Source organism: Macrobrachium nipponense, chromosome 22 (assembly GCF_015104395.2).
Source record: "Macrobrachium nipponense isolate FS-2020 chromosome 22, ASM1510439v2, whole genome shotgun sequence".
In the NCBI taxonomy this organism is placed as follows: Eukaryota; Metazoa; Arthropoda; class Malacostraca; order Decapoda; family Palaemonidae; genus Macrobrachium; species Macrobrachium nipponense.
The window spans coordinates 33,656,073-33,682,961 of NC_087213.1; the positions used below are offsets into that span (position 1 = coordinate 33,656,073).

The 26,889-nt window shown below is 34.9% G+C and overlaps 1 protein-coding gene across 2 annotated transcripts; it reads right to left on the reverse strand.

Moving 5' to 3' along the window:
• Window positions 1-2,822: 2,822 nt before the first annotated feature.
• On the reverse strand, window positions 2,823-14,656 carry LOC135198589 (uncharacterized). Of its 2 annotated transcripts, none has more exons than XM_064226319.1 (4): window positions 14,331-14,656; window positions 10,042-10,291; window positions 7,798-7,839; window positions 2,823-4,389 (listed from the first exon to the last, which is right to left on the reverse strand). In XM_064226319.1, the coding sequence occupies exons 2-4, from the start codon at window positions 10,279-10,281 to the stop codon at window positions 3,463-3,465; spliced, it is 1,209 nt and encodes a 402-aa protein (XP_064082389.1). In that variant the 5' UTR covers window positions 10,282-10,291; window positions 14,331-14,656; the 3' UTR covers window positions 2,823-3,462. The 2 variants fall into 2 exon arrangements, with proteins under 2 accessions (XP_064082389.1, XP_064082388.1); XM_064226318.1 differs by having other exon boundaries at window positions 7,798-7,842; window positions 14,331-14,651.
• Window positions 14,657-26,889: the final 12,233 nt, after the last annotated feature.

Consider the following 26,889-nt stretch of genomic DNA (forward strand, 5'->3'; position numbering starts at 1 on the left):
AGGAGCAAGATGACGTGCTGAACCGTTAGTTGACAGAAATCACTTTCTGATGTCTAATCTCCAATATTAGGCAAAGATAAAGTTGCTATTTCGTAAAACTGCTGCAGGTGGGACTACACACTGTATTCCAAATTGTGAACCTCTGCTTTGCAAGGCTGTAGTACATGATAATGGCGGCGAGGTAGTCTCATGATGGGGAACATATAGTAGCATACGTGACAGGTAGTATCACGTGCTGAGTGCTGACCTGTCAGATATTGTCAGCGGTATGGACATATGGAAAGGGCTGCAAAGCGTCTGTGGCAATTGAGATAATCGAGTAACAAGAGGATACAGCTGGAGTGTGGTAAATTGTTCGACACAAACAAAACTTCTCACATCGGGCGAACGCGAGAAACTGTAAAGCGTTTGATGCGTTAATAATTTGTATGGTGCTTATACGTTGCTCGGAACCAGTGGTTATTCAGCAACGGGACCAACGGCTTTACGTGACTTCCAAAACACGTCGAGAGTGAACTTCTATCACCAGAAATACACATCCCTCACACCTCAGTGGAATGCCCGCATCTGCCACCGGGGTGGCAGATGCGGTAATGATGAAAGTAGCAGAAAATAATTATCTTAGTTTTAAATGTTAATAACTTAAAGTGGGGATTTGTAAATAATATTCACTCTATGTAAAAAAAAAAAACTAAATTAGAGTTGATTAATGAAAAGTCTTTTATTTAATTGCTAGCGGTTGCTGAAGCGTGGTTGAATGATATTGATACTTGTAAGAGAAATTTAAAATATCCCTACTGTAGTATAGTAGCGATAAATTCCTCATGAATATTTATTTACGATCCACATCTAGATATAGACAGATCTCATACTTTCATATATTACAGCAATCGGTATATTCAAAACCAATGATGTAAGAAAAACAGTGGTAGACCCCTTACAATCCGTCAATGTTAATTTGGCAAAGAATTAAAATTGCGACTTTATGTTGAATGTAACCGTTTCGTTAACTTCTTATGGCTTTGTACGGATTACTTCAATTTCTTTAACATTTCTATACTCTTATTATATAAGGCCCGTCCACACGATAGTTTCTGGCTTCTAAAGTCACATCGAGCACGTTCGTCGAACAAGTATTCTTGGCTGTCATTCCGACTACCCTTATGTAGGTAGTACTACAGTTTCCTCTGAATAACAAAAGAAATTTGTACTTTTTAGGTGTTCACAAAACCAGTGTTTCTACACTTCGGTGAACCTTACAGTTTCATGATGCCTGTGGTGTCATTACCAAGACAAAATCTTTTCAATTTGTTTCAGTCTACATCAGAATTTTCAGTCTATATTTACTGTACTGAATATTTGACTAATTGTTTTGAATTTTGTGTATTACCTTTAGAACCAATAGTCTTTTGGTTGCACGGTTATACTCTCTATCAGTAGTATCTGTTCAAGTTTCTAGCAGTTTATTGTACTTTGAATACTATTTACGTTATGCAATTAGTAACCTGTTCCCTCAACTCTTAAATCCCTTCATACGAGAACCTTCTTAATGATTTATTTTAATATGTGTTTGAGGACTTTTTTCAGAACTGTTAAGATTCATTGTAACTGGAAATCTACGCAATGTCCCTTGCAATGCCTGTACAACCTGAAGACATGTTTCTGCTACACGTTACAGTTCTTCTATTCCACCTCTCTCTCTCTCTTTTGTGTGGATGAAAGCAAAACACTGGAACAATTTGAACAAAATTAAACTTATGTTTCTTTCCTTCTGCATTTCATCATATTTTTATTCCTTGGGATTATTCTTTCACAAATAAGCATTATTTCTTTGGATATTTTAGGAGTTTCAGGCTTGCTGAGCATTAGTGTCTTTGAAAGTTAGTTATTGGCGTTTTGCTTTGCTATATAGAAAGGTTTAAACATGAAAATAGCAAAAGCACTGGCCAGTTTTCCATTAAAGGGATACTAGATGTAGTTAGCTCCCCGGTAAAATAATACAAGAAAATATGCTTATAGGTAGGTTTCATATTAAGATAGAATATTACAGTTTTCTTTAGGTACAGAATTTAACCATAAAATATATTTCTTAAGGAAAAAAAAGTTTACATTAAAGATTTAATGATGAAAATACATAGTAAGGGAAACTGAAGAGATACAAGTCATTTTGCTGTTCTTTTTATCAGGCAGAACTGACTACCAATGTGAGCATTTTTTGGTTATTTGGTTTTACTTTGTCCTTTGAAAAAGCATAATTTGTGACCAACAAAAGATAAATAAACTATAGAGATTTACTAGCTGGTCAGCAGCAACCGCCGTTCCAGGTCCTCGAAGGAATGTTAAGAGTCATCAGTGAAGAACACTGCAGCACATTTCAGTCACATAAGGCATATAGCGCAATAGTCTGTATCATAATGTGCCCAAGATCTCTAACTACTGATGCTCACTTTAAAGCAATTAATAAATATTAGGAACCAATACAATGAGATAATCAGCATGCAATACCTGGTAAACAGACCATAATTGTACAATGACAATCAGGCTGACAATCAGATCAACGAATCGGCTTTAAGAACTCATTATTATAGGTTAATTACCTTTCGGAGACTCGAGCCCGAAGGCTGCGAATCACGTTTAAACCCTAAATTTTTTTACTATCACAGCAAGATTTTCTAAATATTGCAGTTTCAAATGGCCCGCAAAATGCAAATCCATCAATATATATTTGACATTGCCCATATTTTACTGCACAGAATGTTTAGAAAGAGCCAAAGGCTACAAAATAATCATTGCAAGTAAAAACTATTTAAAGAAAAATGCACTATTGTATAAAAGACTGAATTTATTCATGAAAAAGTTTCCATTCACGATACCCGTTTACACAAATGTACAAAGGATTTTGGTATGTACATGAACTGCCATCAGTCAAAACAAGGTTGAAACCAAGGATTAAAAAGAATTTTATTTCAAGAGTTTATTAAATCTATAATCGTTTATGTTTAAGAGATATTAAAGTTTCAATTAACAGCTATATTCTAGTACAAATCTGGCTTTAAAACCAAAGAACTGTAGCCCACTTTGAAAGTAATTAAAATGTTTTAAAATAAATACCATTTTAATACTTATGTTGCAGCTTTTATTTCATAAAAAATAACACATCAGACATGTTTCAGAGTAAAATATGTGCAAGGCTACATTCGCAACGCAATTTAATACATTTTTTTTCTCTAGTTACCAACATATTCTATTTCGATATTTAGAAAAAAAGCGTAAAATTATCCTGACTATACTATACAAAAAGTCCTAAGTTCTCGTTTAAAATAATATTTCCAAAGAAAGCATTTAACCGACTTCCACCTAAAATGGTAAACCATGAACTTTTGTGTGCGACTGCCAGGGGAGAGCGAGAATTTTAGATGGTATAAATGAACTACCCGGGAGTTTTAGTACGCCTAGCTAATCTTAAATGGAACTTCTTATTTCACGCAGACAACCGAACTTGGTATAAGGATAGGGACACACTGTCCAGTCATCACTCTGGCCTGTTCGGTACCTATAACAATTATCCTCATTATTAGCTTCACTATGGTCTTCGGCTTCAATTCTAACACTGGCGAAGAGTTGTTGACTCAGCTCCTCTCTGATGGCCACGAAGAATTCCAGTTCGTTTGGAGTACTATAATCACGCACCTTCCTAAACTCTCTAATGTAACTGGCGTACTTGTGTTCCACTGCTATACGAGTCTGAATTGCGTACCAGGCCCCACCGTAAATTAAGCTGTTGTATTCCCACTGGTGTTCAAAAAGTTTCTGCGCTCTGTCAGTAATCAAATACCGGGCTTTACATTCGTCTTTCGTCTGACATACATCCAGGAAGTTAAAGGCCCTCAAGCCATTTGAAACGCAGAATTCCAGCATAGACATAAATGAAATGACGTAACTCACATTGCCATACTTGTTATGCATTGGCTGTTGATCACTTCGTGTTCTGAAGAAGTACCCTTTGAAATTCCCTTCTCTGCCACCACGATTTAAATATGTTTTTACAAAATCACCCTGCATCCGAGATCTGAAATACTGATCGATATGTACAGTATTATAGAGTTCACCAATGACTTTGTAATCAATTTCATCACGATCATCAGACAACAGTGAGTAGGGGTCCTGAGGGTACCAACGCGTCAAGCCAGTCTCCTCATTCTGTTCCAACAGCAGGTCAGCTCCCGGGTTTGGAACGTCGTATCTGGCTTCTGGATTAACAAAGGGGTCCTCCCCACCGCCGCCTGCTCCATGGCTTCCGTCACTGCCTCCCCCACCTCCACCACCACCTCCATCTCCATCAAGCTCTAGACCTTGATCTCCGCTTCCACCAATGTCGCTAGCCTCATCCTGAGTGTCATTATAGCTTGATAAGTTTTGAAATCATCATGGAGAGTTTCGTTAGCATGCTAAACCAGTTTCCAAATAAAACGATGATACCCATCGGTTAAAAATGAACATTGAAACGGTAGTATTAATTAATCATGAATGAAAACATTTAAAAACAGATGTTTACATATATAAGCACACAACACACAATGATTATTATTAAAGCAAAAAATTCACAGCCAAAAAAACCGGTGAGGTAACTTGTAGTCCATGATTTTTAAGGCCAAAACATCATGAAATCGGACATAATTGGTACAGATTTTTTTGTTTTTTTCGGATAGGATGATGTGTCTAACATTCTAGAAAAAAAGTCCCAGCATGAGAAACTCCGGGAACTTGAGCAAAGCTAATGTTTTCTCTAGCCACTGTTAAGTATGCTTACAACTACTGACTATCTTTGGTTGCCTATTATATACATTATTAGCGGTGACAAAGCAGTTTTGCAAAATTTATTGTACATACTCTTTCCCGCTTAAAATATCTAGATTTTAATTCATTTTTGATATTACAATAAAAAATACAGGTATAGAAAGAAAAATCTGTAGGGCTTGTATATACAAAATGCTGTATTAAAGTTCTGAAAAAAATAAATTTCTACCCTTTATAAAGAAAATAATTAATGCTTTCAATACATCTAAACTGATATTAGCACTGAATTAAATGTATTTTGATAAATGCCAGTAAGATGAAAAATATAATTTGCTATTTATTAAACAACAATTGTGTTAGCAGTAAACACATCCTAACATTTTGCAGTACAGTTCCACAGCTTGTACAAATATCTGTGCTTTGATGAAGTAAAACGTAGTTTCAAATGACTTTACTAGAAATAAACTAGATACTAAAAAATTCTGACCATCAAAAGATACATCTTAACAATTGGTGATCCAAACACAAGAAGTTCACTCATTAATCTATAAATGATTTACATTGCTTTTCAGTATGCTAGGCACAAATTTACATTTTATATATGTTGGTCCTGTAAAAAAAAAAGCATTTACAGCAAAGGGATACTGAAAGATTTTATGTTTATCAGAAATAGAGAAAATATTGCAATGTAAGAACGAGAAAAGTCTCTTTCATCCACACAGATCAGAATAAAAAAAAAAAAAAAAAAAAAAAAAAAAAAAAAAGTTAGAATGACAGTATGACTGACATCTGTGACTTCTCCTTTTACATAGTACATTCATCAATGTCATCTATATCATCATCTTCAAAAATGTCATATAAGGAGTTGGAGCATCCTGACCCACGACACTGGCCATATGCTTGGGAACATTCAAGGTTATTTTTACGCACCAGCATTTATTTGACCCACAATCTGTCATACAGTTACTTCTGATAATAGACAACAGTGATGCTGGGGCAGGTTGTATATCTGTCATTACTGGAAGAAAGCTCCCATTATCTAAACACCAACCCCAGTCTTTGGCATTAAGGGAGGAGACACCTTTCCACTACTGGACTAGGATATATATATATATACTCTCATGCTATGGAATTTAGGTGATGCAGAAGTTAGTGGTAAACTCTGACACATAAGGTGGGAGCTTTTCACCGATACTTTCTCACAGAATCTCTTATACCTGAGGTTGTTCAGGCTATCAGTGGCTTCACCATTGCATAAACTAACTAAAGTTTTTTCTCCTGCTGATATGATTTCATCAACAGATTATCATGCTGCATTGAATATTTCAGCCTGTCTACGGAATTCTTGGTGTTTTGCATATTTCTTCAGTGAGGCATTCTTGCTAATGCCATTTACGTATGTGTGATGTGTCGCAACCGAGAAATGCATGTATATAAAGAATGTCCCTGCACATTTGACTCACCAAGTACTTGTTTCACTTTCTTCATATTCCACAATCTTGGTTTCAATTTTGATTCGTTCATAATGAATGTGTTGTGGGTATTTAGATCAGCATAGTAACACAACGAGACTAACAAGTCTGTATCATTTCCTATAAAGAAAGTGTCTGATAATGCTGCCGATTCTTTTTTCACCTGTGTAATCAAGAAGTCAGCATGAACAACTTTATGTCCATTCAGCTGTAGATATTTCCCTAGCAAAATGATGAAGTTTGCCTTATCCTTTGTATTTGAAAGAAATATATCTTTTTTTCTGGGACACTTTCATCTCTTCTGAGAACGTGACTTCCATCCCAACATTTCCCTTTCCTCTCCTTCGTAGAGGGTGTTTCATAACCATCAAATACTACAGCTGCATGGCCATACTTCCTTGTCTCATAGGTAACATAGGTTAGACACACTTCCTTATAAGTTGACACACCAGAAGACCATGGAATCCGGTGGAGCAAAGCTCCTCCATCTAGTATATATTTTACTTCACTGGTTGGTGTTTCTTGGTCAGCTTCACTTAATTCAGACCAGATGGAATTGGCAAAACCTGATTTCTGGGCTTCCTTCATCATGAGAGATTCATCGAACAGGGCAGGTGGATAACTACATAATTCGAAGTTAAACATATCCGCAGTAATATCAGATGCCTTGGCTGCAATCACCAACCGCTGGAAGAGAAGTTGGGGATCTACTTTGATGTTCTCACTACCAATCTTAGTTGCCAATTTTTTTTGCCATAGTTGTTGCTTGGTCAGTGTGCTTAAAAATGTACTTAGTAATACTATGCATTGGAAGTACATAACAGAAAGCATACTGCTAAGTGCATAACAGAAACCATAGTGCTAAGTGCACAACAGAAACCATAGTGTTACGTGCATAACAGAAACCATAGTGTTAAGTGCATAACAGAAACCATTGTGCTAAAACTATATTAATGTTACTGTCAGTGACACATGCAAACTTCTATATATTACTTGTATGCTATATTGGATATTCTTATGATTCACACAATGCTTGCTTCTTCATAGTGTAATCTAATCATCTGAAAAGATGAAAAAACACCTAATATGAGGTTCTTTCTACTCCAAGCCACAGACTCTAACAATGTTACTCATCCGTCCCAGCCTGAATATGGCCTGAAATGAGTGAAATCGAAAAAGTGAATTTTCATTACTTTCCCATATTTTCTCGGACTGGGACTTTTAATATGTTGTTAGTATTGCTTGACTGTGAACGAATCAGGAAAGATTTCTTCTGTACCATTTTTGTCCCCAAAAAACTGTAAAATGCCTGGACTATTGCCCTTTCTGCTCAAATTAAAATGGTCAGTCGATTGTCTTAAAGTACGTCATTAAACCCGTTTTTGGAAGTGTGTAAATATACACTATTCAAGAGGAGAATACGACGGACATTTTTGTATGATCATAGTCGTTCGTTGCATTAAAGGAGTCTTCAGGGACATACTTAAACAATGAGTAAATCAGAGAACCAGAACAGTTTTATACTTACAAGCCTGGGTATTTTCCTCCTTGATTCATATGACGATTCAGACTGCTGAAATGAAATTAATTAGTGGATATGATGATATCTATCTATCTATCTATCTATCTATCTATATAGATATATATCTATATATATATAGATATATATATAGATATATATATATATATATCTATATATATAATATATATATAGATATATATATAGAGATATATATATATATAGATAATATATAGAATATATAGATATATATAGATTATATATATAGATATATATATAGTATATATATATATATATATATATATATATATATATATATATATAATATATATAGGGGGGACATATATATAGATATATAGAGATATAGATATATAGATATATATAGATATATAGATTATATAGATTATAGATATATATATATATGTATATATATATATATAAAATATATATATATATATATATATATATATATATATATATATATATATAGTATATTATGGTATATATGTAGTATGTATGTATGTATGTATGATGTATGTAGTATGTGCGCGCGAGCGCGTTTGTGTGTTTAATGATCATAAACGAACTAGAATTAGCTTTATTCAGGGAATCTTCTTTTTCACCACTTAATAAAACCTGTCGAGATCTTTATATAATTCAACACAGGCAAAACCCGATAAAAGCTAGGTCATCCACGCACTCTTCTTAGAGATCTGTAATTTTCCCGCCTTTATTTCCCCTCCCAACTCCCGCCCCCGCCCCCACCGCATTTTCCCGAGATATGACCGAGTACCGTGACCTCTCCCTGAAAAAGCGAGAAGCCTTATCTTAAAAACTAACCGTAGAATTTTCTTAAAAAGAATCTCAATGTGTTTCCCACACCCAAGTTACAGAAACAAACTTTAATTCTAAGGCAATACCAGCATATATCTCAGGAATTTCCGCCCAAGCCCTGCATTTCCTCTCTTGCGTGGGAGGAAAGGGTTAAGCTCTCAGTCAGATTCTCCCGACTGATATTTTTCACATGAATTTCCCAAGATTCTTATACACGATTTTGTTTGTGGGATGGCATCGATCACAGGCCATGACGAAAATTGAGTAATCGGTAACAAGGCAACCGTGTCAATTTTGTAAGATGGGTCCTGGAGAACAGAGGAGGTGTTCGTACATAAGTAATTGTTCCATAAAAATTTCATTGTTCTAGTGCAAATAGTTTTTTTCACGGTTAGTTGCTAGGCTTCCAATAGCACCTAATATATATAATATATATATTATATATTATATATATATATATATATATATCTATATATATATATATATATATAATATATATTAATATATATATATATAGATATATATAATATATATAATATATAATATATTCCATCATTTGACTCTTGTACCGGCAGTTGCTGCTATAAATTACTGGAATTTGTCACGTGTAATTTATAGCAGCAACTGCCGGTACAAGAGTCAAATGATGGAATCGGCCCCTTAATAAAAGAGAAGCAGGTAATGAACATCTCAAAAGGCGCGTGGGTTTCAGATGTCGTCGACCAAGTTTTCATTCAACCAACGCTTAAGAAGAATAAAGGAAGATTATCAGCGGGTGACCTAATTGGCTTACTTGTGGATGGATCTCTTGGTATAAATACTACCTTTTCTGTAAACTTTTCTCATTCATATACCTGAAGAGAGAGACAGCAGTCTCTGAAATATAGTACTTTTCTCTCTACATTTTGGTGTTTTTATGGGCTCCTTTTATTAGATAGATATATATATATATATATATGAAGCTTAATGCTTGTATACAAATTAGGTGATAAAAATCCACATAATATATTATATATATATCTATATATATATATAGATTATATATAATATATATATATATATATATATATATATAATATATATATATATATATGTATATATAATAATAATATATATATATATATATATATATATATCTATATATATATATATATATCTATATATATATATATAAGATATATATATATATATATATATATATATATATATATCTATAATATATATATATATATATATATATATATATATATATTTATATAATATATATATATATAAACATATACACACACATGTCATGTATATGCGTTGCCAAAATGCTTTAGCTTGATAAATAATTGTTACTTGACTGAAAATTTATACTGGCAAAGGCAACAGAAATTGAATCTTGGTAAACCGATTTCCTTCAATGATTTGACGTACCTTTTCTTCGGCATTTCCCCGCACTCTTGCTCTGTATGCACCACTTCTTATTAGGGCTTCCCTAATATTCATCATTTTGCGAGGCTTTTTCCTTCCTGAAGGTCCCGGTTGACTGCATTCATCATCTGCCAGAGGACTATCAGCCGAGCTCCCAGTAGGATCCAGAGAGCTCCAAGGCATGCTGGCTTCATCTTCACCCGTCTGGCCACTGCCTGAACTTCCTTCTCCCATTTCGGCCATTAGGAACAAACTAAAAACAAATTGTTATTAGGCAGACAATTAATAAGTATCCACCAAAACTTCGGTAAACAATTAATTGATAAATGATATTGTTAAGATCCAAAAATACAATTCCTGTCTACGGTGAAACTAGCTATCATTTTAAAAAATGTCAAGTTAGTCCTCTACGGTAATACTGATATTCTGGAATTTTTGATTTGCTCTTTGCAGTATTTTATTAAAACTAAAAGATATTTTGTACAGAATCCTTTATATTTTACCTAAATATTGAAATATTGTTCACTGTATTATCATAAACACATTTATCTAGGTCGACCTTCATGATCTCTCCTACAAATGATTCGACCATGGTTACATACATACCAAACCTCTTTGGCAATAAACTGTTTTTAAGGTTCTAGGGTTGATGAAGAAATCTGCCTAAAAACCGCTATACGCAATTTTAATCATTAGAATGTAAATATTAAGTTCAAGCGAGGCCAACGGTAGGCAAGGAAAATGAAGTTTCCCTGGATGATCACACTACCTTCCAAGCACTACACTAAGCTTCAGTCTTGGCTTTATTTTTGTATCAATATTCAAGGATACAATACTTCTAATTTTCCTTTTTTACGTTACTGGTTTACACTCCTGTCAGTCTAACGATAATTTTTTCTTAACTTTCAAAGTGGCTTATATTACTGACCCAGTTATGAATCACTGCTAACACATTTGTTCCTGACCGTGACAGATACCAGTTTTCAGTTACACAAATAGTAGCTGTACTGCTGCTACCGAGATGAATAGTTCCTCATTGGACGAGTGGGTTAAGTACTCGCCTATCGAGATAGTAGCCCGAGTTCGCTCCCCGCTCTGCCAATGCAGAACCAGGGGAATTTATTTCAGGTGATTAGAAATTCATTTCTCGATATACTAAGGTTCGGATCCCACAATAAGCTGTGGGTCCCGTTGCTAAGTATCCAATTGGTTCCTAGCCACGTCAAAATATCTAATCCTTCGGGCCAGCCTAAGAAGAGTTTTATTTAGTTCAGTGGTCTGGTGAAACTGGTGAGATATACTTAAATAAAACCGAGATGAATGATGGCTATTAAATGAAAGCACAGACTGAGAACCTCTCAAATGCCAAGTTCCAAAATGAATTGAAAAATTATGTGCTTGAGATTTAAAGTTACGAGAGTATCTGTTTGACATTTTTACACTTTCTGAAAAAAATAATAGAATACCCTAACTAGATCAATGCTATCAATAGCAAAAAAAAAGCGGACATACATTAATAATTACTTGAGCGTATCCACCAAACAATACTGGCCAAAATAGTCTGATGCATACACCTTCAAAAAATCGATTTTTGTTAAGAATCAATGTCGTTCTTCCATTCGTGGGGATTGACAACTGATACACAGGCATACAGGGTCCAGAGAATACCACATATTCCCCGGACCCTGAACGCACGTGTTTTGAGTTTCTCTAATCTCTAAATCTGTGCTTGCTATGTGATCAACATAGACGATGAATAGGTGGATGGAACCCCCTTTAAAGCATATAGGCATTTGAGCTTATGAAAGTAAATAGAGTTGTCAAATTCAGTCAAGCATTAGGTAATTTCATAATGCCCAGTTAATTTTCCCTCATCATCTTGTGGTACAAAAATAAGAAAAGCAAATAACTAATCATTTGTACCTGTAACGCAACAAACCAGTTGGAGCAGCAGGTTTCCACGACCAACAAAAGAATAAACGAATAAAGTTAACAAGTGAAAAATATTAGGCAGAACTTATTTCATAAAAATTGTATTATCAGTTTACGATCCGATCTCTATTAGTCGTCTACATATACTTTATTTTTCAAAGAAAGTTCAAAATTTCCATGAGAATTGTTAAAATTCCCAGGTGCCTGATCAACGACACACCTTGATTTTAACGACCCTCTTCCATGAATCGCTACTGGAAGGTAACAGCGATTCCATCTGAAACAGTAGTTTCTTCATTAACCATTTCTTAATTCAGAAACCTCACTTACCAATAACTAGGGTTCCAAAATACTTAACCGTTCAAATTTGCTGTCTTTCTCTCTATTTTTTATCTATACTTAAAATGTGTATAATAATTATCATCACCTAATGTTGCAACTTATGTTTTTTATGCCATAATCGTGATAAAATTTCTTCAGTGAATGCCAACCTACTTTGGAACACTTATTTCCCCGCAGGCTAATCTACGAAATGTAATATGTTCTTAACAAACAAACGTTTGACTTTTTGTGATTCCCTGAACATATTTGGGATTACAACTATGTATAGTTAGTTATATTTTCTCAAATTAAGGCGGCAGTTTATTTCCATCTATACCTGCAATATTCAAATAAGTATGTCATAAAACAATCTTTTAAGTTTTTAAGGCCAACAACCCTTCGTCAGTCTTGGTAGATCTATACGTCAACGTCATTCCATAAACTATTACCAAGATTTTTTTTTATTGTCCCTTTTATGAAGTTTGTTTGTAGTGTTTTTACGTTGCATGGAACCAGTGGTTATTCAGCAACGGGACCAACGGCTTTACGTGACCTCCGAACCACGTCGAGAGTGAATTTCTACTTTTATGAAGTTACATTATTCTTTTCCATGCTTAACACACTCAAATGTCCTTTATACACTCATTATTGCAATCAATTTTGATATGTTGTACTAATTATTCTTCTGGCGATCAGCATGCACTTAAGTCGTACCATTTCCGAGTCTGTCTTGCTATCAACAATCCCCTTACATCATCACATTAAAATTACTATTCTTTGCATTGAAATCTAATTCATGTTTCCCTTTTCGCAATATAGTCCCTTAACTCAGTCTCATGCTTTTCAATTTTCCCATTATAGCCTTAAGCATGTAAAGGCCTAGTGTAGCCTTCCCATTGAAGTCCTACATTGAATAACCTCAAAATGCATTACAAGTCGACATGAGTAATCGAGGGGGAGATAGTCCTAGCGGACGGACAAATGGAAAATGACCTAACTACTAATTTATATTGGCAAGAATGTCAATGTTAACCCACACAGCCTGCCCGTATTTCGAAATGAAAATTTAAAAACAAACCAAGGACGAAAGGTCAGCAAGACGATTATGTTTAAGCACTAACATGCGCCTTGCCTCTTCCATGTTTTCTGTTAATCCGCTTGTTTTGTTCCATCTGTACTACTAACCATCAATATTGAGTGGCTGCTATTTGCGAGAGTGAAACTAGAAAAAATCAAATAAAGTTTTAGTTTGTTTATCGATTACAGCAGCATACATGAAACGGCAAAAGCATTGCACTTACCGTACCACAAGGTTATTTCACGGAATTTTCTCCCAATGTCAACGGTTTAAGCACCAGTAATTATAACAGTAATAGCACCTGGCTGTAAAAATTATGCCTTCTGTTCTTATTCCCTCAACTCATTTTCGGAGGATCCAAGAGAAGACTAAGTAACCTATAACTTTGACTTTCCGAGTCCACCGACATGGGATCCGAGGCTAAGCCAATTAGGATGTAATCGTAATGGGGCTCATGGGTAGGAAAAGGTACGGGGATTTTAGGTGAGGTAGGCTAGGCTAAGGTAAGATATATAGAGTGGCATTCTGTGCTCTCTCTCTCTCTCTCTCTCTCTCTCTCATTCCTGCACAACCCAATTTTAATCATTCTCCAACCTAAAAATCCAAGCTTTACGCTTTGAGTCACCGTTCACTGACAGCATGGACCTTCTCATCAGTGACTTAAAAAAACACGCTTACCATACGAAAATGATTAAGACAATAATTTGTCTTTTAACATAGGTGGCCATTATGTACCAATTATAATAAACATTTTTTTGCGGGGATACCTTGCAGTAAACGCTTTATAAAAAGGTAAATATCTGAAGCTATTTAAAAAGTACGATTTTATTAGCATAAACTGCGAAAACTGGATTGAACTGCCCAATATGCTGCAATTCCAGCATGGAACATACCATGTTCTGCCAGTCTACAAACAGAAATTTGAAGGTTACCAAAATATCAGAAGAAAAAGTTCACTTACCTGTGACCCCAGCAGCCTGCCACAGATCCAAGTTGTACGGTGGTTGACAGACTCCTTACAACTACGGTAGTACGAACAAAAAGTGTTGCCAACTCATTTTCTGATAGAAAGCTTGATGCCTTTAAAGAGTGCTAGAAAAGTAGCTAGCTTTTCTCTTTAAGGTAAAGCCGTATCCGTAATTGGAACCACTACTGGCTCTTCAGTATATATAATTAATGTAGAAGAGTAAGAACTTGCTTTTCACAAGTGTAAACCAAGAGGAAAGTTGAACTGTGTCCAGATCACGGTCTAGAAAGACAAACGAGCATTAATTTTAAGGTCTTCATTGCCATTGGCCATGACTTTCCCTTCAAAAAAGGAAACAGGACCTGAAATATTAAAATTAAGTAACGCCACCACGATAACAGCAATCTTTATTTTAAGAAAAACTAAGGAACAATCTATCTTAATACTTCACTTCTGTCGTTATATCTTTTGCTTACTGTTAAATGTCTGTTATATGGTCGTTCATGTTGTTTTTTCTTTTATTAGAAAAATACATTAAATCAAATTTACAGATGTGTTATGACATTTACATAATTGGTATTTATATAATTGGCCTTTTATAAATGTTCACCTTATAACATTTACAGTTATTTAATAACAATTTTCTTAATCCTATAACTAAATACAACAGTTTGTCATTGACATTTAAAATGTTTTTGGTTGGTTTGTGCAGTTAAAATCAAGTTGTGCCAGTACGGTTTCTTGCCCTGAGGCAGTCCGTTAGTGCAGAAGCCGTTGAAAGCAATTAGACGCCTGATGTGGACCTATTCTGTTCACTATCTTTATGAGGACCGCATCAGGCGCATCAAAATCACGGCATCACGTTACAAGGAGTTTAAGGCGTATGTTATTCAAAGAGCCTTGTTGTCTATCTGTACGGGCATTCATTGTCTTTCTCAGTTTTGTTGGCGTTATATGCAGTTGGCTAAAAAAGCGCTACTCATTTTCACTAGAATGGGCAAGATTAGAACTTCAACTGGAATATCTGAAAGAGTCTCCGTGGGTTCGAGCCATGCAGATCTTTATATTTTATACATTCATCACTAATTTAACTATATATACGTATATTCTGTTCACTTAAACATTTTTCTTGAACTAAAAGTCATCTGCTGCCATGACGTTTTATTCTCACTCGTAAAAACGTAAATATCATTTCTATGATGCAACTATTAAGGTAATTTTTTTAAAGCAAATTTAAATTGTATGTCATTGGAATTTATTCAAAATAATGGATTTAGTTTAGATTTTACGCTATACGTTGGAAGCCTAACATTTTCAGTAGTTTTTGAACAAATAAAGCTCTGGTACACTCCTACATCATACTACAGGCAATTCTTGCCGCAATAAAATTCAGTGATATAACTACGAGATAAAAAAAAAAAACCGGCCATGTCAAACTTATCGTTCTTAAGGAAAACGTAATGGAAAATATAAAAATACGTAAACATATAATTTAACAGTTTTTAGTTCATAATAAACATAGGCAACTTGTAAAGCTTACGGTTTTACATTATTCTTTAGTTATCCGATAAAGAAAGTTGGAAAAAGCGTTGGCCTATCTCCAGTCACCCACCTCGGGTCAAAGTCTGGGTATTTCAAGGTCTATAGACCTTGGGGAATTGGGATATTTAATAAGCCGCTTCTGTCAAAACGATCCTACGGGCAATCCGTACAATCCGTAGGTGACTAAGAAAGAACAACATTAAGGAACCTTAAAAAAAGCGATTTCACTTGGCATAACATGGATGATTATGCTCTTCACGAGAGTCATGCAGAATCAAGTTACTAATGTTTAAAATTCTTTGAATTTCCAAGATTTGATAATATTTCTGTTCTTTACGGTGAAAAACAGCAAATTCAAATGAGACTTTCAACACAAGTAAGACTACAACCAAAAATCAAAGCAATATTCAAAAGAATACGTTTGGAGACTGGCTTCCGTTGTTCGTTAATTAAAGCTTGGCCATGGTATTTAGGTAAGTAAATACGAAATGGGCAGGATTTGCTTGACGTAGGTAAATACTACGAAATGGTTAGAATCTTCAAATGTTAAGGTGTCAATCAATATCTCAATGTAGTTCAGGTGTGGGATTTATCTTATTGGTTTGTTGTCCATTCAGATGAATGCTGGCATAGCTAATTTCATTAGTATTATAATTATTTCACAGTTAACCACTAGTAAAATTTTGTTAACTTTGCAAATTGAATTCATACGCTTTGTATTGAGCAATCGTGGTTCGACGCTTCTATCTGCATTCTAAAGAAAACGAGAGGTTTGCCAATAGAAATTTCCAATCGCCTCTGCTTTATTTTTTGGAAAATTAGTGAAGTACCACCAAATTTTTATCTCAAGACATGGAAAGAAAAATTCGTTATCACTTTTCATCGAGTCTTAAAAAATAAGTGGAGGAGGTTGAAACAAAATTTTTTCTACCACTCACTTTTTCAACTCGAGTATTAAAAGTGTGAACGCAAGAGACGTGTTCTGTGGCAAAAACAAAGCATCCTTCGCGACCTATTAAATTCGGATTATTGGGGTAGGGCTACATGCAACCCAAAGATGTGCCAGGGCTGGTTTTCGGGTCTGTCCATACCGTAGCACTCACGGAAAGATTGACTTTTTATTATTATTATTATTCTTTAATTACTTTAATTTACTTTCAAACCATTTTTACTCATTTCTATGCCACATGGGAAATGCATATATACTTTCCTATGGTTAAGATTTATTATTGATTGAGCGATCTCTACAACTGGCATCGCAACAAAGCAACAAACGAGAGCTACCGTTCTAAAACTGATCAGCAACAGTCACGGCGTTTAGAGGAACTGATCTATCCAAGATTGTGCAAAGTTATCTTTCCCTTGGATCATATATTGAAATTACATTCACAAATTACCGTATCATTTATTTTATAAGAACCCTGCCCTGTATGGCATTGTCTTAGATGTTGAGGTACCAGGATGAAGTCGTATCATCACATATCTCCAAGTATATATACTTATTTTCTATTTAACTGTTAGATAGAATACGATAGGATAGGATAGGATAGGAATATGGTCACTCAGCGCTGAAAGGAAAATGGCGAGTAAAGGAGGTTAGAAGAGGGTGAAAACTACGACGGAAAAAAAGAGAATATGAACGGTGGTACAGTAAAATAAATGAAAGGGGTTGCATCTATACTCTGTTTTTTTATCATCTGTCCATCCGCCTGTGGTGTTTTTGTATGGTAACACTGCGTCCCGGGCTTTAGATAGTTACGCTATGTGTAAGTTTTAGGTAAATAAAAGGATATCTGGGTGCACATTTGCAACTGAGAAGTGTTTTAATAATTTACTGTATGCGAATTACACCGTTAATATTCGAAATAGGATATTATAATCGTTAAATGTAAGCTGAATGTAACTGTCTAAAGCCCGGGGCGCAGTGTTACCATACAAAAACACCACAGGCGGATGGACAGATGGAAAAAAACAGAGTATAGTGGCCGAAGGGGCGCTGAAAAGAACCTTAGGTAATACCTACAGTGCACTGCATGAGGTGCCCTGACGGCACTACCCCCTACGAGACATCCCCACTTTGAGAATAACACCTAAAACTTAAAAATAATAAACATAGTGACTCACTCTTTCTCACAATGCAACATGTCATGGTTGCTATCCTGGGAGATAATAGTGTATTGTTAAGTTTGATACTGAATTTCAAAAGTTTTTCAAGGGGTGATATCAATGTAGGAAAATAGGTCCTTAAAATCTAAAATGGTCAGTAAATTCTGTAACCATCAATTTCTCACAATTTGTTTTTAAAACTCTAATGTTGTCAGGAAGCTAGGTTGTGTAATGCCAAGTGCCGCAGATCATTCGTTTATTCGAAAATTGTACTTCCGATAATTAAGCAGGAAACTCTTCGAACAATGGTTACTTTTACTTGACAGTAATAATTAGATTATTGTTCGACCACCAAACAAACCGTGCTTCAGTAGAAAATCTTTCATTGTATTTGATACATTTATTTGTAGATTAAGTCCTACTGCTTATTCACATAACCCCTAAATCTCAACCCCACACCCCACCGGGTGTTGCTTATATCATGTCGGCCTTTACATAAAAGGGTGATAAGTGGTGGCAAGATGTTTTGTTTGTTTGCATGGTGTTTCTACGTTGCACGAACCAGTAATATCTCCACCGAAGATATTAATGTTTAAGTTTATTGCTACAAAAGTTTGAGTATGACACCTGACTTCAATTCTCTATAAACATCAACTTTACGAATATGAAAATACTCTTACCAGTGACAAGGATTGGATGACTTAAGGAATTAGAACTATATAAACATAGAATCAATTTATACTAGTAGAGAAGAAAGTAAGGGTAGAAACCTCGGTATAATTCGGGTGGCCGTAATAGCAATCTAGTCTGGTATTAATAGTCTGTGACTTCGGCGATGTGTGGTTGTGATAATTTCTCTCAGTGGTCACCTGTGTTAGGGAAATAATAATAATAATAATAATAATAATAATAATAATAATAATAATAATAATAATAATATCCTTTATTTCAGCTCACGGAATATACAAAACACAGACAGTAACATAAACAATCTAGATACATGAGACATGATGAAAAAAATGAATAATCAGTACTTATCCAGAAAATAGCTGAGGTAGCATAAAAGAAAGTAATCATAATACTGGTAATAACAGTAATAATATTGGTGAGAAAAAAAATGCATTGAGAGTTATAACACTTAGTGCACAGATTATATAACTTAAATTTCAACTAGAGACCTTAGGTGGTTACAGTAGTCAGGTAGAGAGAGCTAAATACGAAAATTGAATGTAAAAAAAACTAACTTGATAGTATTCACAGTAATAATGAAAAAGTAAAATATCAGCAATAAAAATAATAATAATGACAGAATCTGCAGATGACATTTTTCCAATACAGAGATTAAGTCCTTTAGGGGACAAAGGCCTCATTTTCCCATCTTTCCCTCAATTTAGATCGTCTTCTTGCTTCACTCCTTTGGATGTTTTGTATGAGCGAGTTGCTGCTGTTTCTCACTCGGGTTACCAGGCTGGCCATTGTTCACTTTACAATGATTTTTAAATTGTCCGGGTGGTTTTCTATGAACTATCAGCGTAGCGGAGTGGTAGCGGGGAGTGTTTGTGACAAGATGGAATAACTTATTCCATCTTGGTTTGTGACAAGATGGAATAACATAAGGTGTGTTCACCGAGGGATCCGATCGCTAATTTCCCTATCTCAGTGACGTCACTGGAGCACATCGACTGGGCGATGCACTTGTCACCAGGGCTGCCGAAGTGTGGAAATGACGTCACTAACACTGCTTATTTTGTCCACATCGTGATTAGGTGTGGAGTGTGGAATCCACACGTAAAAATTTCCACGCTTTTTACTTAAAAAGCGTATGCTAGTTATAATCTAATAATAAGTTATGAAAATTTTTTACTATTCTATTTTAGAAGTCTCACACACAAATATCCATAAAAATAAAAAATTAGTTTTATCCTTTTTAATTTGTGGATGCGTTTGGATGTTTATCAGATGCATAACGCTGACCGTTGATTCATGTGCAAACCAAGACCTAGAATATAAACTAGATCTTGACCGTACGAACTGAGTGGCTCCAGCTCCAACCTCAGTTACCTATTCAAAATTATGTTCAATCTGATCCTCAACAAAATCTACATTTATTCTTTTTCATAATACTAGAGAGTATTCTTAATTTGCTAGTTTTGACGGTATATGTTCTTGAAAATTTTGTGAAATATATGCATACATTCATATATTTTTCAGCGTTGCACTTTACAGCTTTGCAATACCCATTGCATTTTTTGCATGTGAAAATGATTAATGTGCCTGTATAATCAGTTTGGTTATTCTACAACTACGGTGACAAACTTTAGAAAGGAACGGGCTTTAATGATTTCATAACTGTAATTCGTATAACGTAAGACCTTAGCAAAAATCATAGGCCTAGTTTACCAGTATAGATGATAGCGCTCATTTATTTCGTAGTCAGTTGAAATTGCCCTAAAGAAATGGGGGGGGGGCAATGACTGTGTATAACAACGATAAAAGTGAGAACTTTTATAATGCAGTGGTATTTAAATCCTCATGTAAAATTAAATGGTTCAGTACATTAGCCTAAGTCCAGGATACGTTGCCAGTTTACTTTACTTTAAAAAATAAGACATACTCGTAGTTATAACACTGTTGCTTAGTATTACATTTGAAGCTTCAATTCTTTATGAAAGTGATTGTAATTATGAAATTGCAATGATACAGTACAGTGATAATTCTTTTTTTTAAGTTCACTTGCGAGCATAAAACCAACAGTGTTAGCTGGCCCAAGATATAGGTCTAGTCATTATATTTATGACAATAATGCCAGATTGAACATAATTATAAATTTATCGTTACATTTCATTACGATAATGTGATTAAGATGCCTTATATATATAAACTTGTTGTAAAACACCTATGCTACTTTTTTCATCGACAAATCAAATAAGTTTCATTCCAGTTTTTCATCATCAAATTAAAGGAGTACCGATTGTTGTTGAGAAGTTTTGCTTCTTTTACCCTCTCATCAAAAACACTAGAATAAAAACCTAACTATATGTTTAAACAATATGAGCTAAAAACGGAAAGGGTCAGTGTCTATCCATATTTATCAGTTAAAAAAGAAAAAAAAAAAGCTACTGGTTGGTAATTCATACCGCTAAGTTTTGAGCACTTACAAGATCACGATAAACAAGTTAAACATTCCTCAGAGTTCGATAAAGCCGAATATAATGCATAACTGGCAACTGTCCGAGACCGAACGTGGATTTCCTTAGTGTGGAAATCTGGCAGCCCTGCTTGTCACTCCATCAGTTGCATTGTTGCAGTTCACGATTATGGGTGTGTATTCCATATTTGGGTGCACTAATAGTTCCAGACAGTATAGGATTTGTTTTCACAGGTTCCCTAAAGACCCCGAGGAGTTCAAAGTATGGATTAATGCATGTAAAAGAAGTGATAACATTAATGTTAAGGATGCCAGGATTTGTTCTGTCCATTTCCGGACAGAAGATTACGAAAGAAATTTTCAGTATGAACTGCTACCACAACTTTACCAGAGAAATTATCACAGATTAAAGAAAACCGCAGTTCTCTCTTTAAATTTACCTGTTAAGGACGTAAAGTCAGGTATGGTTTAACAATTTGTTTGCAGTCTCATTAGTGCAATTTTTAGTGTCATATCTTCGGTTGATAAGTAGCCTGGACTAAATTCTTGAAATGAAGTACTAAATTAGATTAGGCCTAGCCTATGCAATGAATGAAAAAATTATCTGATTAAGGCTATCCAATTTTTTTTCTTTTATACTTTCATTTTATGAATGTAAAGTTGATCGAACAGGTGATTAGACCTATGCGTAATGACGTACTTCTGAGTACGTCTTCCTGTGCAGACAATAATTAGGACTAGACCTTTTATTTCTTAAGAACCCCACTAAAGGATATCGTGGGGTCAGAGTATAGACTGAGTTCAAGTGTAGACTGAGGAATTTCTTGTTCGGTAAGAACAACATTTTAAGCAATCACGGTCATAATGTCGCTCCCAATGATGATAACATGACATGTATGAGCAATACTAGTATTGTGAAACCAGGTAAGTCTTGGGTTTCCAAAACCCCTGGAGAAAGTGACTCCAGTCATGTTGACTTAGACTCTTGAATTATGTATAGACTCTGAATTATGTATCTCTGCTCATCTCTTGATGAGAATTCCTCAGGAAGGTCTACCTAATGAGCTGGAGGAAGAGGATTTTGTAGATCTTGGAGTAGAGTCTGAAAATGGTATAGAAATTGAAGCCTGAAATTATCTGGGAAGTTTTTATAGATGATAAGTACAGAAATAAATATCCTTCCTTAGGATTCCCAGAAATTGAAGGCCTAAACAACGACTGGATCCCCAAAGTGAGGAGGAAAGTGCTGTTTAGACCCAGTCCTCAATTTGTCAGTAATTGAAAGGAAATGGAATAACTCTTTAAATCTTTTCATGGGGAACAGTTGAAACCAGGCGTTGATGGGATTACGATATTAGTTAATATTTTCAGGGAATTAAACATTGATGCTCCAGAGGAAGTAATGAAGTTCTTTATTAGGTGCAAAATACATTTTAGGACGAAGATATTAAATGCTGAAAGGAAGTCAGAATTTCTTAAAAAGGTGTAAACAAAATTAAAAAATTCTTCAGTAATTTTTTTAGATAAAAGAACAATACGCTAATACAATAAAGAAATCTGGAAAGTTTCTTTTTTCATATTCATTCACCCTCGTTACTTTCGTTATTTGTATTCCAACAAGATTATATTCTGTATGGTAAGGTCTTAGATATCTTGATATAACTGTGTTTTAAGTGAGAGAGAGAGAGAGAGAGAGAGAGAGAGAGAGAGAGAGAGAGAGAAAGTATTTTCCTGTATGGAAATTGGGAACACCAGCATAGCAACAAATTACTGTCAAAACATACGTAATCATTAAGTGCACTGCCAGTCGACGCGCAATCCTGTGACGTCACAGTGCGGGAACCGAGCGACCGACGATCTCACCTTATGTTTTTCCATCTTGGTTTGTGAGGTGTCTCAAAATGTCAGTGTGCAGTGATACGTCTCATGGTGTCTCGGGTATAGTTCGTCCAGAGGGAACACCCATAGATACTGTAGCAGTATGAGCGGAAGAGCAGCAGTTTCACGTCTCGGTGACGGAAGGCAAACCTCCTTGCAATCATGTTGCCAATTGCACCTAGCTTACGACGCCTCTGTTCAATGTCTGCCGTATCTTTTAAGTCGTCGGTGATAATGTGACTCAAATACGAAAATTCGTGCACAAATTCAAGCCGATGGTTTCCGAGGAAAATTTGGTGTCTGCAATATGCTTAAGCGATCTCGGGAGTAGCGACATGCACTGGGTCTTGGTTTCGTTGTAAATTATATCAAATTCCTCTGCATACTGGCGGTAAGTGTCGATGAGCCGTTGGAAATCTTGCACTGACGGGGAAATCAGAACCATATCATCGGCGTAACAGAGGTTGTTTATAGTTGTTTCATTGACAGTGCATCCGATTGGGAGCGAGTTCAATTTGACATTCAAGGAATCTCTGTACGTATTAAACAAGTATGGAGAGAGAATGCCCCCTTGCCGAAGCCCGTTTAGGGAGCCGAAGGTGTACGATAATAAGTTACCCCATTTGACACAGAATTTCTATGTCGAGAACCCGCAATGTAAAATGCCTATTAGATATAGGGGTGTGGCTCTTTTATGCAGCTTCAGGAAGAGCTTCAGGTAGTTTACTCTGTCAAATGCTTTTCTCACATCCATAAAACAAAAGGAAAACAGGAGAGGCTGATGATAGGTAGTAGTTCAGCAATTCTTTCACTATGTAGATGCAGGTGTCGGTCGAGTGGTTTGCTTTAAACCCGAACTGGTTGTCACTGATGTGTAGAAAGGAGAGAAGTCTCACTAGAAGAACAGACTCTAGTATCTTCGATGCGATCGTTGTGATTGCAATCGGCCGGTAGTTGCCAGGGTCAGCTGCATCCTTTAGCTTGTTTTTGATTAATGGTATCACGTGAACTAAGAGTAGGGAGTCTGGAAGAAACCGGTGAATTATGCACGCAATGAATAGGGCAACTAGCAAAATGAAAATTGTCGGATGGCAGAATTTGAAAGCCTCTGCGGGAAGACCATCACAGCCGGGCGATTTATTATATTTTTTTTTTTACTTTTATTTAGAAAATATACATTTACAGTTTCTTACAATTTATAATATTGTATATACATTACAATTTATTTACATAAATGAAATTATTAATTACCAAAAAAAGAATGGACATATTGGGAAGTAAAGATTTTTTTACATTTATCCCCAAGTGCTTTTAACAATACAAATCTTGTTTTGCACATTCTACTTCTTATGAACGAAATCATACTTAACTCATCTGTTAAGGGCATTACTTTATGAATGTACCAAATTCCAGTTATATATTCACTTATTAAAATCATTGCTGTATTTTTATCTTTTTTTGAGTATGTTTGAAAATCTAGTTTTAAAACCTTTAGAAAACTTATAGTATTTATTTTACAAACCTGGCTCAATACCTTTTTCATCCAGTTTACAACTGTTCTCTTCAATTTACAAAAATAAACTAAATGCATAATTGTTTCAGCCTCTCCACAATTACTACACAGATAATTATCAGTTATGTTCATCATAAATAACCTATCCTTTGTACCTAAGACTTCATGGATATACTTGAACAATATTTTCCTGTTTATTGGATCAATCCACTTATTATTAAAATTTTCCCATACAACATTCCAGTTAAACAACGGATAGTTTTCTTCAATATTTGGTAGAATTGATTCACCACTCATCATGTAACAATAAATATGTTTCGATTTTAGCAAAGGATGAGGTCTTTATCTTTATTTTACAGAATGAAGTATCTTTATTAATTTTGTCATAATATGTAGTGTTAAAAATTGTGGATTCCTTAAATCTGTTAAAATCAACAAGGTAAGAAAGTCTCAGCTTACAATAATATGCAGTGATTTCACATCCTATTGCTCTGCTAATAATACATTTGTAAAAGCTGCTAAAAAGCATGCAATTTGCTTTCACAGTTAGATTTACAATCCCACATCCTCCTTGACTCTTTAGGAGGTACATAGTTTTCCTTTTGATGGGCTGATAATTCCCATTCCACAAATATTTGAAAATACACTTTTCTATACATCTACCAACATCAGCTGGAACTGGATACACCTGGGAAATATACCATGCCTTGGATAGTACAGTTACATTCACTAGTACACTCTTTTGGAATAAAGTTAGTCTTCGTTTATAAAGTGGCCCTAACATTTTCAAAATATTGTCTTTGGTGTTTTCCCAGTTCAACCGTACAGATTGTTCATAATCATTATTATGGATTATACCTAGGATTTTAAAACTGTCCATTTTCCTTTCTATCCCGGTTTCTGGCCAGTCAACTTTATCTTTCCATGATCCAATTCCCACCAGGTATGTTTTCTTTTTGTTAAGTCTCGCTCCACTTGCTTCTTCATACTCACTAATGACCCGTGAAGCTTTCTTAATACCTTTTAATTTATTTACAATAATAGTGCTATCATCAGCAAAGCCAACAACAACAGTTTTTAACCCATTTGGAAAGTCTGGAGAAAATTCCTTCAACTTCAGCTTCAGCATTCTGTACAATGGTTCTTGAGCTATAACAAACAAAATCATTGATAATGGGCAACCCTGTCGAACAGACTTTCTTATAGGAAATGTGTCGGATATATGGCCATTTGTGGATATGCAACTTTTGGCATCCTTATAAAGCATTTTAATTAAGTTTACAAAATCTATGGAAAATCCAAGTTTGGCCAGTATCTCAAAGAGAAAGTCCAGATTAATCCTGTCGAATGCTTTGTACCAATCTAGGTTTATTAGGGCAGCTGGCTTGTTCTCATTATTCAAGTAGTATATTATATCCCTTAACAATGTGTTACAATTATTTATTGACCCTCCAGGGACAGCACAGAACTGTTCCTTTGATATGAATGTTGAAAGCATTGACTTTAATCTGTTTGCCACAACCTTTGCTATAATTTTGTAATCTACGTTTAACATGGTTATAGGTCTCCAGTTATTAAGATCACACTTATCTCCACCCTTTGGTACAAGCTTAATAATTCCCTTATTTGAGTCTTTCCATATTTCAAATTTAGTAAATGTATATCTCAGTACTTTCAGAAATTCGTTTTTTATAATACTCCACATAGTTTTGTAAAATTCGATAGCTAATCCATCCATACCAGGGCATTTCCCATTTTGCATTCCACATATAGCTTTCCAAACCTCTTTCTCTGTTACTTCAGCCTTCAGGGTTAAATTCATGTCGTCATCTATGACAGCGTTCATAGTTTCAAGAAATTTTATGTTTAATTCAGAGTCAACAGCTTCTTCTTTGTATAGATTTGTATAAAACTCAAATATATTCCTTTGTATAGACTTTGTATCTGATACATATACACCCTCCTTTTCACAAAGTTTAACGATACTAGTTTTCACATTCTTTTCTTTTCCTATCAAATATGTAGATATTTTTTCACCATTCATTCTTTCATCAATTCTAGCTCTTACCTTAACCCCTTCACATATTTCATCTTCAATCAGATTTATTCTTTCTTTAAGTTCCTCTATTTTTTTAAAACTATTGCAGTTGGCAGAATGGATCCAATAATTTCTCCTTAATTCTGTTTTCAGCAAATTCAGTAACCCAAATCTCTCTTGATTAATAGTTTTTGAGATTTTAACGAAAAAGAGTCTAAGTTGACCCTTTGCATAATTCCACCAATCTAAAATTGAATGAAATTGTAAATCACCTATTTTCCCTTTCAAATTCCCCCCAAAATGAGTAAAGTTTTCCATTGTTATAGAG